The sequence below is a fragment of the Bombina bombina genome, chromosome 5 (assembly GCF_027579735.1).
Source record: "Bombina bombina isolate aBomBom1 chromosome 5, aBomBom1.pri, whole genome shotgun sequence".
Classification (NCBI taxonomy): Eukaryota; Metazoa; Chordata; class Amphibia; order Anura; family Bombinatoridae; genus Bombina; species Bombina bombina.
The window spans coordinates 825,252,184-825,270,485 of NC_069503.1; the positions used below are offsets into that span (position 1 = coordinate 825,252,184).

General features: G+C 38.7%; 1 protein-coding gene across 2 annotated transcripts in view; it reads left to right on the forward strand.

Annotated features, from left to right (window-relative positions):
• Positions 1-18,302, forward strand: part of DLGAP1 (DLG associated protein 1) — a 710,871-nt gene that overhangs the window by 608,367 nt on the left and 84,202 nt on the right. For both annotated transcript variants that reach the window (XM_053714947.1, XM_053714948.1), the window contains one exon: positions 5,253-5,677. In XM_053714947.1, coding sequence (XP_053570922.1) covers positions 5,253-5,677 — 425 coding nt within the window. The remainder of the gene's footprint in view (positions 1-5,252; positions 5,678-18,302) is intronic.

Genomic DNA, 18,302 nt, shown 5'->3' on the forward strand with positions numbered 1-18,302 from the left:
ACCGGCAAACATCTTCTCCAAGCGGCATCTTCGATCTTCTTCCATCCGGAGCGAAGCGGCAGGATCCTGAAGACCTCCAGCGCGGAACATCCATCCGGACCGACGACTGAACGACGAATGACTGTTCCTTTAAGGGACGTCATCCAAGATGGCGTCCCTCGAATTCCGATTGGCTGATAGGATTCTATCAGCCAATCGGAATTAAGGTAGGAATTTTCTGATTGGCTGATGGAATCAGCCAATCAGAATCTAGTTCAATCCGATTGGCCGATCCAATCAGCCAATCAGATTGAGCTCGCATTCTATTGGCTGATCGGAACAGCCAATAGAATGCGAGCTCAATCTGATTGGCTGATTGATTTATTTAATTATTTTATTGATAGGGTAGTGTTAGGTTTAATTATAACTTAGGTTAGGATTTATTTTACAGGTAAATTTGTTATTATTTTAACTAGGTAACTATTAAATAGTTCTTAACTATTTAATAGCTATTGTACCTGGTTAAAATAATTACAAAGTTGCCTGTAAAATAAATATTAATCCTAAAATAGCTATAATATAATTATAATTTATATTGTAGCTATATTAGGATTTATTTTACAGGTAAGTATTTAGCTTTAAATAGGAATAAGTTATTTAATAAGAGTTAATTTATTTCGTTAGATAAATATTATATTTAACTTAGGGGGGTGTTAGTGTTAGGGTTAGACTTAGCTTTAGGGGTTAATCCATTTATTAGAATAGCGGTGAGCTCCGATCGGAAGATTAGGGGTTAATAATTGAAGTTAGGTGTCGGCAATGTTAGGGAGGGCAGATTAGGGGTTAATACTATTTATGATAGGGTTAGTGAGGCGGATTAGGGGTTAATAACTTTATTATAGTAGCGCTCAGGTCCGCTCGGCAGATTAGGGGTTAATAAGTGTAGGCAGGTGTCGGCGACGTTGTGGGGGGCAGGTTAGGGGTTAATAAATATAATATAGGGGTCGGCGATGTTAGGGCAGCAGATTAGGGGTACATAGGGATAACGTAGGTGGCGGCGGTTTACGGAGCGGCAGATTAGGGGTTTAAAAAAATATGCAGGGGTCAGCGATAGCGGGGGCGGCAGATTAGGGGTTAATAAGTGTAAGGCTAGGGGTGTTTAGACTCGGGGTACATGTTAGAGTGTTAGGTGCAGACGTAGGAAGTGTTTCCCCATAGCAAACAATGGGGCTGCGTTAGGAGCTGAACGCTGCTTTTTTGCAGGTGTTAGGTTTTTTTTCAGCTCAAACAGCCCCATTGTTTCCTATGGGAGAATCGTGCACGAGCACGTTTTTGAGGCCGGCCGCGTCCGTAAGCAACTCTGGTATCGAGAGTTGCTTTTGCGGTAAAAATGCTCTACGCTCCTTTTTTGGAGCCTAACGCAGCATTTGTTTGAACTCTCGATACCAGAGTTAATTTTATGGTGCGGCCAGAAAAAAGCCCGCGGAGCGTTAACAGCCCTTTTACCGCCGAACTCCAAATCTAGGCCTTAGTATGCTATCGGCTTTTTACAGACCTCGCTGCACAATATCTAAATAGTACAGTGCCAGGTCAGCAAATGGATTATGACAGAAAATAAAGATTTAAATTATTAAAGGTTCAGATTTTTATTGTTCGCTATTGATTATATATTCATTTTACAATTGTTTTAGCCATCTCTCAATGCTCGTTAGTCTAGGAGAGCCGTTGCCGATGCTTCTGCTCCTATGACACTGCAGTCATGTGACCACAAGAATGTGCTTAGAGGGATATGGCTGCACCTCACTGACGAGGCCCAAAGGAGGCCGAAACGATCGTCTGGGGTTGTCATGTTCCTTGTTCAGAGGAGAATTGCCTGGTATTTCGGGGCTGGACTGACCATGTTGGCGGGATCAGACTGATATACCACAGGAAAGTTTTCCTCTGTGAAAAGGACAATTGGGCAGAAAGAAGCTACTACCAGGTGGCAACCGGGCCATAGAACAAGCTATTGATGCTGCTGTTCGTTCCTGGCAGACTGCTTCTCATTCTGTTTTGCATATGTAAATATGACCCTGGGGATAGTCTCCCTAAGGGTGATGGGGGAAACCAGACGTGGACTCCGTGCCCAATGTGCTTAGAGGGATAAGGCTGCACCTCACTGACGAGGCCCAAAGGAGGCCGAAACGATCGTCTGGGGTTGTCATGTTCCTTGTTCAGAGGAGAATTGCCTGGTATTTCGGGGCTGGACTGACCATGCTGGCGGGATCAGACTGATATACTACAGGAAAGTTTTCCTCTGTGAAAAGCACAATTGGGCAGAAAGAAGCTACTACCAGGTGGCAACCGGGCCATAGAACAAGCTATTGATGCTGCTGTTCGTTCCTGGCAGACTGCTTCTCATTCTGTTTTGCATATGTAAATATGACCCTGGGGATAGTCTCCCTAAGGGTGATGGGGGAAACCAGACGTGGACTCCTTGCCCAATGTGCTTAGAGGGATATGGCTGCACCTCACTGACGAGGCCCAAAGGAGGCCGAAACGATCGTCTGGGGTTGTCATGTTCCTTGTTCAGAGGAGAATTGCCTGGTATTTCGGGGCTGGTCTGACCATGCTGGCGGGATCAGACTGATATACTACAGGAAAGTTTTCCTCTGTGAAAAGCACAATTGGGCAGAAAGAAGCTACTACCAGGTGGCAACAGGGCCATAGAACAAGCTATTGATGCTGCTGTTCGTTCCTGTCAGACTGCTTCTCATTCTGTTTTGCATATGTAAATATGACCCTGGGGATAGTCTACCTAAGGGTGATGGGGGAAACCAGACGTGGACTCCTTGCCCAATGTGCTTAGAGGGATATGGCTGCACCTCACTGACGAGGCCCAAAGGAGGCCGAAACGATCGTCTGGGGTTGTCATGTTCCTTGTTCAGAGGAGAATTGCCTGGTATTTCGGGGCTGGACTGACCATGCTGGCGGGATCAGACTGATATACTACAGGAAAGTTTTCCTCTGTGAAAAGCACAATTGGGCAGAAAGAAGCTACTACCAGGTGGCAACCGGGCCATAGAACAAGCTATTGATGCTGCTGTTCGTTCCTGGCAGACTGCTTCTCATTCTGTTTTGCATATGTGACCACAAGAATGCTGATGTTGCAAGGACTCCGGAATAGATTGTGCATGCGCAGGAGTAATTTAATTCATCGTGCATGCATGCACAAGCAGGGGTGGCTATGTAGAAAATAGAACCAAGGTTGCCCACCGAGATTGGCTAATGCAAATTAGCTTCACGGTGTGTTTGGAAATCCACCTACTTTAGAATGTAAACTGTGAACAGTTATAAATAAACAACTCATGGTATTTGATTAATTTTTTATTATATATTAATCTATCAAAACATTCAAAAACATTTTTTCCTTTCATATCCCTTTAAGTATTATAATTATTTGCTAGAATTTTATTAGGTGTTTTGAAGCATGACAAATGCTTTCACGTGCACTTTTGAATGCATAAAGGCCTCTGTCAATCAGAAAAAATCATACATAAATGTTACTATGTGGGGAGTTTTTAAGATGTAATTTTAAATAGGCTCTCACTAGGGATGGGCAAATGTGCAAATTTTCGAATTTCGAATGTAGAACGAATGTTATTACCGAAATTCGAATTCTAAATTCGAATGTCGATAAGAACGAATATTCTTAAAAATTTGAAAATGGAATGTTATTTACAGTTTTCGAATGTCACTTTCGAATTCGAATGTTTATAACTATATCGAATGTCTACATTCGAAATTCGAATTTTTCGAATTCGAATATAAATTCGAATTTTTCGAATTCGAATATAAATTCGAATTTTTCGAATTCGAATATTAATTCGAATTTTTCGAATTCGAATATAAATTCGAATTTTTCGAATTCGAATATAAATTCGAATTTTTCGAATTCGAATATAAATTCGAATTTTTCGAATATTGCATAATTTGAATATTATATTTAAAAGCATTAGAAATACTATTACAATCTAAATTTGAATTTTTCGAATTCGAATACACGTATTGCATAATTCGAATATTACATTTAAAGAAAAATCATTAGAAATACTATTACAATCTAAATTCGAATTTTTCGAATTCGAATACACGTATTGCATAATTCGAATATAACATTTAAAGAAAAAGCATTAGAAATACTATTACAATCTAAATTCGAATTTTTCGAATTCGAATACACGTATTACATAATTCGAATATTACATTTAAAGAAAAAGTATTAGAAATACTATTACAATCTAAATTCGAATTTTTCGAATTCGAATATTGCATAATTCGAATATTACATTTAAAGAAAAAGCATTAGAAATACTATTACAATCTAAATTCGAATTTTTTCGAATTCGAATACACGTATTGCATAATTCGAATATTAAATTTAAAGAAAAAGCATTAGAAATACTATTACAATCTAAATTCGAATTTTTCGAATTCGAATATTGCATAATTCGAATATTACATTTAAAGAAAAAGCATTAGAAATACTATTACAATCTAAATTCAAATTTTTCTAATTCGAAAATTTTCGAATGTAATCGTAAAATTCGAAACCGAACATTCGAAAATCGAATGTTAGAATGTTATGTAAACATTCGAAATTCGATTTGAACGAACGAATGTGTTAAAATTCGTGCCATTTTTCGAATGTTGCGAAATATTCGCCCATCCCTAGCTCTCACACACGCAAAGTAATCAAGAGCTTTTGATATCAGGCTATTTAATATATAGGTATAACAAAGTATATGAAAAATATCAAATACTCAGAACTTAGGGTTGCCATATTGCCTCTTTAAGGGGGGACACATATAAAAAATGCGTATGTCAGGGTATTTTTCAAACATTTAGTTAAACAGACCCTGACATATGTATTATTCATAAGTGTCCTCCCTTAAAGAAGCAATATGGCAACCCTATCAAAACTGGTCAGTCTGGCTCTTTTAATATTGATTGTGTATCTGATGTGTATGTTGGATTAGTTTTGCATTAAAGGCCTTCTCTAAAGTGCACAATCTGTTGAAAAAAAACCTGAAAACAATAATATATGGTTGTTGAATATTCCCAGTGTAAGCACTGAAACTGAGTTTAAATTCAAAGTTTCTAAAGTTGTCTTCAACACTGAGGTGCAAAATTTCTTAGCTGTTAAAGTGTTAATATGTGGTGACTTGATAGTTTTTGATTATATGCTTGTATTTATGTAGTGACTTCTCTTTTTAATGTATCTCTTTGAAAAGGTTACGCAGACTGACCCGATCTAACAGTGTTACCGCTGCTGTGCAAGCAGATTTGGACCTCAGGGAGCATTTTGAATGTCCAGTGGAACTGTCAGACCAGGAATATCAGTACAGTCGACCACTGACCAAACAGTATTCCCGAGATGCTTGTACCTCCACTGTAAGCATCCAGGGCTCAGGCAATCATTATCATGCCTGTGCAGTGGATGAAGACTTTGATGCTGATTTTGATCCTTCCATATTACCTCCGCCGGATCCATGGATTGACTCCATTACAGAAGATCCACTGGAAGCAGTTCACAGGTCGGTTTGTCACAGAGATGGACACTGGTTTTTAAAGCTTCTTCAGGCAGAGAAAGAGCGAATGGAGGGATGGTGTCAACAAATGGAGAGAGAAGAGCATGAGAATGACCTTCCTGATCCCAGTGAGTGATATTTTTAATACATTGAGTGACTGAACATATGTAAACATGAGCAGGAACACAAGTGCAGTGGTGACTTTGGAAGTTTGCTGACCACATCCCAGTAACTCTACTATGTGCAACGTTGAAAATGATAAAAAGTGGAAAGAGTTCCATGTTCTAATATTTAAGATGCAGTTTAGTTTAGTTTTTTTATTCCTTCCCCACCTTGTTTTTGCTCAGCATTGCAGCTCTTTCCTTTTACAGTTTCTAATCACACTCAATCCCTTTAACGTGTTTAAAAATGACATGACTCTTGAATATAAAACAAAATTAAATTTGCTCTTAGAGTAAGAAGTTCCAGGTAGTTTTCAGAGGGCCTTTCTCCTTGTGTTGGAGCCTGTTTGACGATAGGCAAGTCAGCAGGGGAGGACTAGCAACTTTTGGTCTAGGGTGGCAAATGCTACCCAATGGCCCAGGTATATCAACCAACCCCTTTTAAAATGCTAAATTTGAAATCATAAAATAAAAAATGAAAGTGGATCATTGGTGCCCCCTTCTATGACATGTATGTAGGGCAGTCTGCAGCTATACTAACCAGGACTTCTGGGGAGTACAGGCAGCCACCCACAGCTAAGGTGCATAGTAAATTGAGCACTAAGCTGGGCAGGCACAGTTCTGCCAATGGCAGGTTAGGAATAGACAGTATGGTGTTTATATCTACAGATACAAACAAATCCTACACACCCTGGCCCTGTCCACCCTGCCAGTAACTATTTTGGAGGAATGTGAGAGATAAGAATATTTATAAGGATGACCTAGAGGAATAAACCAGGAACAAGATTACAAACTGGGATGCAATTTTTTTTCTCTTGCATGCAAACACCACTCAAAGTAAACTTTTAACGTGAGCGGGTTAGTGCCCATATTACAAGTTAAAATTAAATTGTTTGAGCGCAAGCAAAACCAGATGCTAACTGCATGACTTCGGTTATCGCGACCCAAACTACCCAAAGGTAGTTATGAATATTTCACATTCCAATGTTCTTCACACTGAAGAAATATATATATCAAAATAAGAGTATTGCATTGAGCAATGATACTTTTTATATATACATATATATATATATGATAAAAGAACCATTTGATTTGTTTGTCAAATATATAACTATACCTATATATCTATATGAATATATAAATATATGTCTAAAAATACAAAGAAGTCTTTCTTCTAAGTGAAGAACATTGGAATATTAAATATTTACAGTGACACACATTAAAACACATTAAATTTTAGAATTGATTAAAATTTATTTTTCAACTTTGAAGGTATTTGAATGGAAAGGGCTCCAAAATATGTATATATATATATATATGTGTGTGTGTGTGTGTGAGTGTGTGTGTGTTTATATGTGCATATATGTATGTATATAAAGTATTGGCACCCCTGCATTTCTGTCCGATAATGCACCACTTTGCCCAGAAAATTGTTGCAATTACAAATGTTTAGGCATTCTCATGTTTATTTCTTTTGTTTCTATTGGTATGACACAAAAAAAGTGGAGGAAAAAAAAGCCAAATCTTACACATTTCATGCAAAACTTCAAAAATGGACTGGACAAAATTATTGGCACCTTCTCAAAATGTGTAAGAAATTATTGCATTCCAAGTTTGTGATGCTCCTGTAATTTGTAAGTAAACTCACCTGTATCAATTAACAGGTGCTGACAATATAGAAATCACACCGGCAAAAATACAAAGAAGTCTTTCTTCTAAGTGAAGAACATTGGAATATTAAATATTTACAGTGACACACATTAAAACACATTAAATTTTAGAATTGATTAAAATTTATTTTTCAACTTTGAAGGTATTTGAATGGAAAGGGCTCCAAAATATGTATATATATATATGTGTGTGTGTGTGTGTGTGTGTGTGTGTGTGTGTGTTTATATGTGCATATATGTATGTATATAAAGTATTGGCACCCCTGCATTTCTGTCCGATAATGCACCACTTTGCCCAGAAAATTGTTGCAATTACAAATGTTTAGGCATTCTCATGTTTATTTCTTTTGTTTCTATTGGTATGACACAAAAAAAGTGGAAAAAAAAAAGCCAAATCTTACACATTTCATGCAAAACTTCAAAAATGGACTGGACAAAATTATTGGCACCTTCTCAAAATGTGTAAGAAATTATTGCATTCCAAGTTTGTGATGCTCCTGTAATTTGTAAGTAAACTCACCTGTATCAATTAACAGGTGCTGACAATATAGAAATCACACCGGCAACCAGTTAAAATGGTGAAAAATGTACTCAACCTTTCTGTTGTGTGTCTCTGAGTGACATGGAGAAGAGTAAGAGCAGCAAATAATTGTCTGAGGATTGAGAACAAAAATTGTGGCAAAGCATGGACAATCTCAAGGTTTCAAGTTCATCTCCAGAGATCTTATTGTTCCTGTGTCCACTGTGCGCAACATTGTCAAGAAGTTTACAGCCCATGGCACTGTAGCTAATCTCCCTGGACTTGGATGAAAGAGAAAAATTGATCAAAGATTACAACAAGGGATTGCTCGAATGGTGGATAAAGACCCTTGATCAACTTCCAGGCAAATTCATGCTGACCTTCAGGCACAGTGTACAGATGTGTCAGCTCACAATATACGTTGCCATCTGAATGAAAAGGGACGCTATGGTAGGAGGACCCCACTGCTGACACAGAAACATAAAAAAGCCAGATTGGAGTTTGCCAAAACTTACCTGAGAAAGCCAAAATCCTTTTGGGAGAATATGCTGTGGACAGATGAAACAAAATCACAGGTTTTTGGAAAAGCTCATCATTCTATTGTTTTCAGAAAAAGAAACGAGGCTTTTAAAGAAAAGAATACAGTCCCTACAGTCAAACGTTGTGGAGATTCACTGATGTTTTGGGGTTGTTTTGCTGCTTGAGGCACTGGATGTCTTGACTGTGTGCATGGCATTATGAAATCTGAAGACTACCAAAGAATTCTGTAGGGCCCTGTGTCAGAAAGTTGGGTCTCCTTCAGAGGTCATGCGTCTTACAGCAGGACAATGACCCAAAGCACACATCTAAAAGCACCCAGAAATGGTTTAAGACAAAGCACTGGAGAGTACTGAACTGGCCAGCAATGAGTCCAGATCTCAATCCCATAGAGCACCTGTAGAGAGATCTCAAAACAGCAGTTGGGAAAAGGAACCCTTCCAATCTGAGAGACCTGGAGCAGTTGGTGAAAGAAGAGTGGTACAAAATTCTAGTAAAGAGGTGTAAGAAACTCATTGATGGTTACAGGAAGCAATTGATTTCATTTATTTTTTCCAAGGGGTGTGCTACCAAATATTAAATTGAGGGTGCCAATAATTTTGTCTAGTCCATTTTTGGAGTTTTGCATGGAATGTGTCAGATTTGGCTTTTTTTCTCCACTTTTTTGTTTCATAGTACCGTAGCACGGCCAAGATAATAGTTATTGCGACCCCCGATAACAATATTGCGTCGTCCATTGTGCAATAAGTAAGCATAAACAACATTTCTCTCACACTCTTATAGTATCATATATAAACAGTACAAAGGCATGAGCCTCCTTATCATTCTAAGGACAAGATCAGGATAAAGAACAAAACAGACTGAATATACTTAAAACTGGCCATCTTCACAGGGAATAAAAGAGAATACATGAAATTGGCCTTATAATGCTAAAATAGATAACAATGCATTCAGAGTAGAGAGCTCAGCAAAGTTATATTTAAAGAACATTTATCTATAGGTTCAAAGGAGTGATTCTGGAACAACTGAATATATATTCAGGTCCCACAGTGTCCTGAAAGCTTTGAAGTTAAGGATAAATTATTTCTACTGCCTGGAAAGATGTCATAACTTCCTTTAGGGTAGATTTACTTTAAAAATAACTGCAGAAACAGGAACATGTATGATGAAGGCAAAAAGCTTTTGGATAGTATGACCTACTAACCAAGAGGACACTATTGTAACTCTATGAAAGAGCCAGATTATGAGTAGCACACTATCTGTTTCGCGCAAGCATTATCAGGTTTTTGAAAAACTGACAAAGTTCCACAGCATATCTCAGGAACCTGAAAGGATTTAGCTGAATCGGAACATAAAAGTCAGAATCTTTTATATTGTAGTGTTTAAATGTCATAGCTCCCAAGCAAGGATGACTAGATGCAGGATTGCAATTATAATACGGGGAGCTGTCATAATTATGTGCAGTTGTTTATTGTTTTGTTTTTTGAACAATTAAGAAGTTGAACATCAATCTCTATACTGAAATAGGGGGAAACTGCAGCAAGACCAAATAAATATTAAAGAACTGCCTATGGACCTACATTCCACTGTATCTCAAGAATGCATTAAAAATCTCCATCCTAGTGCAGAGCAAGGTGAGTCCAGAAAGGTACACATTGCCCTAGGTTTAGCCAGGAAAGGGGAACTCATTTAGGACACAATGTTCTAGAAATTACCAGGTCCATGAGAAATGCTCATTTCAGTCTCGCTAAGCTCACAACAAGTAAAATGTTATAAAAATCAGGTTGACACATGGGGTCCACCTGAAACCTCAGTTAAGAAGTAGCGGTTGTAAGACTGCTGCTCCTTAACTTGTCCGCCACACTGCAATTATCCCGATCAGATACGATCGGAATGATTTACACCCCCTGCTAGCGGGCGATTGGCCGCATATCTGCAGGGGGTGGCATTGCACAAGTATTTCTTGTGAAATGCTTGTGCAATGTTAAATGCCGACAATGTATGCTGTCGGCATTTAGCGATGCAGGATGGACTTGATTCGCCATAGCGAATCATTTCCGCCCGTGGTTTAACCCCTTCACTTCCGGGACTTTCAGACAAAAACACTCAAAATACCAGATAATTTTTAGCATTTTTGCTGTCACTCCATTTAAACAAAAATAGAGTCTTGTTTTTTTTTATTTACCTGTCAAAACTATATATAGTTTTAAGTAGACAACCCAAGGTATTGATCTAGGCCCATTTTGGTATATTTCATGCCACCATTTCACCGCCAAATGCAATCACATAAAAAAAATGTTTTACTTTTTTCACAAACTTTAGGTTTCTCACAGACATTTTTTACATACTGCTTGTGCAATCATGGAACACATGTTTGTAAAAGTTTCTCTGGGATCCCCTTTGTTCAGAAATAGCAGACACAGATGGCTTTGCCATTGCTTTTTGGTAATTAAAAGGCCGCTTATTGCAGCTGTGCACCACACTTCTATTATTCCCGACAGTAAAGGGGTTAATTTGGCAGCTTAAAATATTAATTTTAGTCTTAGTGTACAGATTAGCCTCCCACCTGACACTTCCCATACGCTGATCCCAAACACACAGTGTCACCGTCTGATCAGGCATCTGCCCTCATATGGAGGCGGAGCACCGATCCCGCTCCGGCTCCATATGCAGCAGATACCTGAAGCTTCAAGAGCTCCAGATCTTGGCTGTAACTTAACAGCTGAGAGTACTGGAGAATCCTGAAGCAACTACGTATATATACGTGATGCGGTACGATAGCAAAGTACCGATCAACGTATATATACGTCGGATTGGGTATTCACCCCTTGCTGTGCAGATGAGTGTTGATGTGCCTTCTATAGGAAACTATAGCACTCACTGAATTTTAAACAATGCTACCATATAACTACTAATTGAGTCTCTGCAGTGTGGAAGCAGAAGGTTTGCAACGCATGTTTACGCAACATGTAATGTGTGTTTATTGAATATAAAAATGGTTTCTGTTTTGTAATAGTTCAAATAATCTATATGTAAACTAAGTTTCACAATACATGCAGTAGATTTCTTACAGTTGCTGATCTTGCCACTGAAAAACTGGTAAGGTTGGTGTATGTGAAAAGGTTCACCTTACCTGGCAGATATTGGTTAGAACAGAGAACCATTGCCTCCCACAGTGAAGTGTAGTAAAACGCTTCTTGGCAACTTTACCTTCTAACAGTGAATTAATTTGTTTATAACATTTCACCTGCAATCTAATACCTGCTATTAGTGCTATTATGAAGATGCTTACAACATCAGGCCATTAGGGGTAGATTTACCAATGTGCGGGCGGACATGATCCGCTGTAGTTGATCATATCCACCGCACATCGATAAATGCCGACAGCATACGCTGTCGTCATTTATCATTGCACAAGCATTTCTAGTGAAATGCTTGTGTAATGCCGCCCCCTGCATTTTCGCAGCCAATCGGCTGCTAGCAGGGAATGTCAATCAACCTGATCGTGTCCGATCAGGCTGATTGTTTGCCCTGCTTCAGTGGTGGTGGACGAGTTAAGGAGCAGCGGTCTTATGACTGCTGCTTTTAAACATCATTCCGGCGAGTCTGAAGGTTCACGCGGCTACTGCTGCATTTACAGCATAATAAATTGGCCCCTTAAGTCTATCCTAAGTCTATAGTTGCTTTGTAATAAACCCAGGAGATGGTTTTTTTTGTGTAAAGGGAGCCTGAGGCAGAGCTGAAGTCCAACTAACTTAATCTAAATAGGGTGAAGCAAAAATCATACATCCAGGAAGCAGAGGAGGTTTATGTAGGAGTGAGGCCCTATGAAAACTGTAGTCTTGTTTGTATTTCTAATGATTTGTACATGCTTGACATCAGGAATTCTGTGCATATGTTGTGAATTATAGCAGCACCTTTGGACCTCTGTCCTTAGGGAATATTCATATTTTAGGGGTTTTAAAATTACCTCAATTACTTAATCCTTTATTTACTCAAGTTAAATCACATTATCTCTGTTGCAGAAACAACTTGGTTCCTGAGATACATCCTATTTCATCACAATGACTTAATGTCCATTAAAAACAATGCATGCAGCTCAGGTTCCTTTTGGCTTTGATTTGTGCACCATTCTCATCCAATAGTAGAGCCACTATTGCAACTAGTTAAGCCCCCAGATGATGGTTTACAAGAATACAAGTGTCTTCATGGCTTTTGCTTTTGGTTTTTCACTGATTCTCACTAAAGGAAGTTGTAACCAATCAGTAGAAAACTAATGCATTAAAAAAAGATACATGGTTGGTTACCATATGTATTACACATAATGTTGTATTTCTTTTTGTAAACCAAATGAGAACATTTAACACTTTTATTGAATATGCTCTTTACTGTAAAAGCTCATAGAATTCTTTGCCCCCTTTTTCATTGTTTTTTTGTAACCTAGAGCTCACTCCTCTCACAATAATCGAGTAGTTTATAAAAATAAATATAAAACAGTATGGAGCTTATTTAGAAGTAAATGATGCACTGTTATATAAAACTAACTGTATTTAAATAAAGTATAATAACATTTGTGCATGGTCCATTGAGAGAGGAGTGAAGTCTAGAGTACAAAATAATGAAAAAGGGGTCAGAGAATTCTATGGGGCCGATTTATCAAGTGTCTGGCTGACATGATCCGCTGTAGCGAATCTTGTCCGCCAGACATCGATAAATGCAGACAGCATACGCTGTCGACATTTATCACTGCACAAGCAGTTCGGGTGAACTGCTTGTGCAATGCCGCCCCCTGCAGATTCATGCTCAATCGGCCGCTAGCAGGGGGTGTTAATCAACCAGATCGTATGCGATCGGGCGGATTGATCTCCGCCACCTCAGAGGAGGAGTGCGAGTTAAGGAGCAGTGGTCTTAAGACTGCTGGTTCTTAACTCCTGTTTCCGGTGAGCCTGAATGCTCGTGTGGAAACAGGGGTATACGGCCCCATTCAAACCGTGATTTATCAGCCCCTTTGTTCTCATGTTCTACTACATAATTTGTTCTGAGTTCATCATTCATATATAAAATATTCTACTTTTTCTAAAGGTGATTTGAAACGATCAAATAGTAATCAACAAGTTTCAGCATAGCAAGAAACCGTAAATGTATTATAGGCTGGAAAAGGTGAGAAAGATTATGATTAAGAGTTTGAATATACTACTCAAAAGCCTGTGTAAACAAAAAATTTTTAGTGCCTTTAGGGGCATTTAAGACACATTACTGATAGTGTGCTACAGAAAGCTGCATATGCATCCTGCTGTAACCTGCTGCAATGTCACCATTATGTTAACTCCTTTCAAAATGTAGGTTAGAGTAAGGGGTATTTGGTTTATCCCCTTAGAGTTTGGGTAGTTTGCCTGATGTGTGGTGTATTTAAAGGGATACTAAACCCAATTTTTTTTCTTTCATGATTTAAATAGAGAATGCAATTTTAAGCAACTTTCTTCTTTACTCCTATTATCATTTTATCTTCATTATCTTGCTATCTTTATTTGAAAAAGCAGGAATCTAAGCTTAGGAGCTGGTCCATTTTTTGTTCAGAACCCTGGATAACACTTGATGATTGGTGGCTACTTTGAGGGAGTGCAAGAATTAAGCAGCCATTACAAGTAGCTATTTATTGCTACCGCTAGCTCACGATATCAGTTAGCGCTTATATAATTAACCAGAGATCAGATTTCTGGTTCATTTTATAAATGTCCCCCAAATGCCTTTAAATACAGTGTAATGTATTTTATTACAAAATAAAAGTTGTATCATTTTTATTTTTTAATAAAACAACTGCACTAGACAGTATTTTGGGGCTAAAGTTAGTGAAAGTGGGGTGTTGGAAGAAAAAAAATGGCACTGAAAAGTGCCTTTACATTGTGGTCTATGGGAACTGTATGTTCCCTGTAAATATATATATGTATATGATTATATACATATATATTTATGTGTTAATATGTGTATATATAAATATATATGTATATAATCATATGCATTTATATTTGCTGTCATAGCTGCACTACTTACCCCTTTGCAGCGTTTAGGTTCTGATGTTGTCTCTGACGGCATCAGAACAAGGCTCTCATTGGAGCTTATGGAAACGCGCTTCCCAGCAATGAGAACGCGAGGTTGCGTTTGCATTGCTGAAAACTTGTAATACCAGCACACATTAGCATGCGCTGGTACTACAAAGTGGAACGCTAATATCGCTTTCTTGAAAGCCATATTTAGCGCTCCACTTGTAATCTGGCCATTAGTGCACTAAATGATAAAATCTAAATTCACATGCCCATGTTCTTGTTCTTCATTAGATTTTACATTTCAAAATATAAAGGAAAAGGCTATTTGTCATTAATAATAAAGGCAAACTCTTTGCATTGTAAGGTGTAAAACTATACAGAGTACTGAAGACAGATTGGATTGCAATGCAATACTTCTACAATACAGAAGATATGTGCTTGTCTATCTATTGCCATGACTTTACATTTCTACAAAACAGTTCTGATTACTTGAAGGGAATTGTTGATTGGCATTTACTAATTACACCTAATCTAATAGCCCTATCAAAATAAAAAGCCCCCCCAAAATAAAAAAAACCCTAGCCTAAACGAAACTGCCAATAGCCCTTAAAAGGGCCTTTTGCGGGGCATTTCCCCAAAGAAATCAGCTCTTTTACCTGTAAAAAAAATACAAACACCCCCCAACAGTAAAACCCACCACCCACACAACCAAACCCCCCAAATAAAACCTACCTAAAAAACCTAAGCTCCCCATTGCCCTGAAAAGGACATTTGGATGGGCATTGCCCTTAAAAGGGCATTTAGCTCTTTTTCAGCCCAAACCCTAAGCTAAAAATAAAACCCACCCAATAAACCCTTAAAAAACCTAACACTAACCCCCGAAGATCCACTTACAGTTTTTAAAGACCCGATATCCATCCTCAACGAAGCGGCAGAAGTCCTCAGCGAAGCCGATAGAAGTCTTCATCCAAGCGGGCCGAAGTCTTCATCCAAGCCGGCAGAAGTCTTCATCCAGACGGCATCTTCTATCTTCATCCATCCGGCGCGGAGCGGCTCCATCTTCTACAAAACAGTTGTGATTACTTGAAGGAAATTGTTGATTGGCATTTTCAAAATGGTCAACCTGTTAAATTTTGTCCTCAGTCTCCTGAAACCTCTACTTATGCAGTTTGAATCTACAGAATATTAAAGGGACCACCTACCTACATTCATTAACCACTAATCTGCCACCCAGGGCCGTCTTTAATATTGACTGGATCCTGGGCAAAAAAATTCTTGCCCCGCCCCCCACCCCATGCAATTTCGCTCTCTACCTCAACATCCCAAAAAACAACTAAATCAATTTGTTTTACAAAAACAAAATAATTATTAGCCCAGCAGTGGATCATCCACTGCTGGGCTAATCATTTAAAAAAATGAAATAAATTGCAATATTTGAAACTGGACTTAAGCAGTGCTAATAAGTAAATAAATATATAAATTCCTCCACTGTGGATTCATTTAATATGCTTTTGAATGTGATTCTAGTGTGAGGTTAGCTGATTAAAGAGATTTAGGGAAGCCAACAGGAGCAAAGCAAGGTAAAGACTGAGGAGGAAGCATGGAGGTGCAGACAAATATAAGTTTACTGACTGGAACAGCAGAACTACTATGGGAAGTTGTAAAATCTGAGACAGAGCATGACACTATACATCAGTCACAGAAGCACATGTCCCTTCTTTGCTAGGAACAAGTTCCCTCTCACCCTACACTAGACAATGCTGCATGGGGAGGGGCATGTGTGCATTCACTTATTCTTCCCACTGACACCTTTCTACAAAGCACTGTTCCCCTAACAAACTTCAGTTAGTTGATCTTAGGGCCACAGCAGAAAAAGCAGGGATAAGGGGACCAGCAGACTGGATGCTGTCTGCCCAAGGCTGCATGGATACAGTGTGAGACTAGTCACACAGCCTCAAGACTGAAGAGAGCAGTGTGTGCAGCTGCACAGATGCTCAAATCCTCATGTGCCTGCCGATCCAGCTTTCTGCTGCATGCGCCTACAGTCAGCCCTAGCCAGAAACAATCCCTACCACCTGGTAACAGTGGCAACCCCAGCAGGACCTTTTCTGATGCAGTGGGAATGGCTGGATCGGCAGGCACATGAGGATTTGAACACATTCAGTGCTGCACAGTGCACATCTAAAACAGCACATGGCAATAGCTTGGCATGTCACATGACACCGGCACGGTCTGGCACAGTTTCTCACAAATAAATATAAGAACTTTTTACTGTGACAGTATTAGGACTGACTGTATGTGTTCCCCATGTCACATTAGCAGTCTGGTATGAACCCCCGAAGATCCACTTACAGTTTTTGAAGATCTGACATCCATCCTCAACGAAGCGGCAGAAGTCTTCATCCAAGCCGGCAGAAGTCTTCATCCAGACGGCATCTTCTATCTTCATCCATCCGGCGCGGAGCGGCTCTATCTTAAAGACATCCGGCGTGGAGCATCCTCTTCTTCCGACGGCTCTTCTCGAATGAAGGTTCCTTTAAGTGACGTCATCCAAGATGGCGTCCCTTGAGTTCCAATTGGCTGATAGAATTCTATCAGCCAATCGGAATTAAAGGTGAAAAAATCCTATTTGCTGATGCAATCAGCCAATAGGATTGAGCTCGCTTTCTTTTGGCTGTTCCAATAAGCCAATAGAATGCAAGCTCAATCATATTAGCTGATTGGATCAGCCAATAGGGTTGAAGCTCAATCCTATTGGCTGATTGCATCAGCCAATAGCATTTTTTCACCTTTAATTCTGATTGGCTGATAGAATTCTATCAGCCAATCGGAATTCAAGGGACGCCATCTTGGATGACGTCACTTAAAGGAACCTTCATTCGAGAAGAGCCGTCGGAAGAAGAGGATGCTCCGCGCCGGATGTCTTGAAGATGGAGACGCTCCACACCGGATGGATGAAGATAGAAGATGCCATCTGGATGAAGACTTCTGCCGGCTTGGATGAAGACTTCAGCCCGCTTCGTTGAGGATGGATGTCGGGTCTTCAAAAACTGTAAGTGGATCTTCGGGGGTTAGTGTTAGTTTTTTTTAAGGGTTTATTGGGTGGGTTTTATTTTTAGCTTAGTGTTTTGGCTGAAAAAGAGCTAAATGCCCTTTTAAGGGCAATGCCCATCCAAATGCCCTTTTCAGGGCAATGGGGAGCTTAGGTTTTTTAGGTAGGTTTTTATTTGGGGAGTTTGGTTATGTGGGTGGTGGGTTTTTAAAGTTTGGATGGGTGTTTGTATTTGTTTTTTACAGGTAAAAGAGCTGATTTCTCTGGGGCAATGCCCCGCAAAAGGCCCTTTTAAGGGCTATTGGCAGTTTAGTTTAGGCTAGGGTTTTTTATTTTGGGGGCTTTTTTATTTTGATAGGGCTATTAGATTAGGTGTAATTAGTTTAAATATTTGATCATTTCTTTTTTATTTTGTGTAATTTAGTGTTTGTTTGTTTTTTGTAATTTAGTTTATTGTATTTAATTAATGTAATTTATTTAATTGTAGTGTAAGGTTAGGTATTAGTGTAACTTAGGTTAGGTTTTATTTTACGGGTAAATTTGTATTTATTTTAACTAGGTAGCTAGTAAATAGTTAATAACTATTTACTAACTATTCTACCTAGTTAAAATAAATACGAACTTAGCGGTGAAATAAAAATAAAACCTAAGATAGATACAATATAACTATTATATTGTAGCTAGCTTAGGGTTTATTTTACAGGTAAGTATTTAGTTTTAAATAGGAATTATTTAGTTATTAATTGTAATTTTTATTTAGATTTATTTT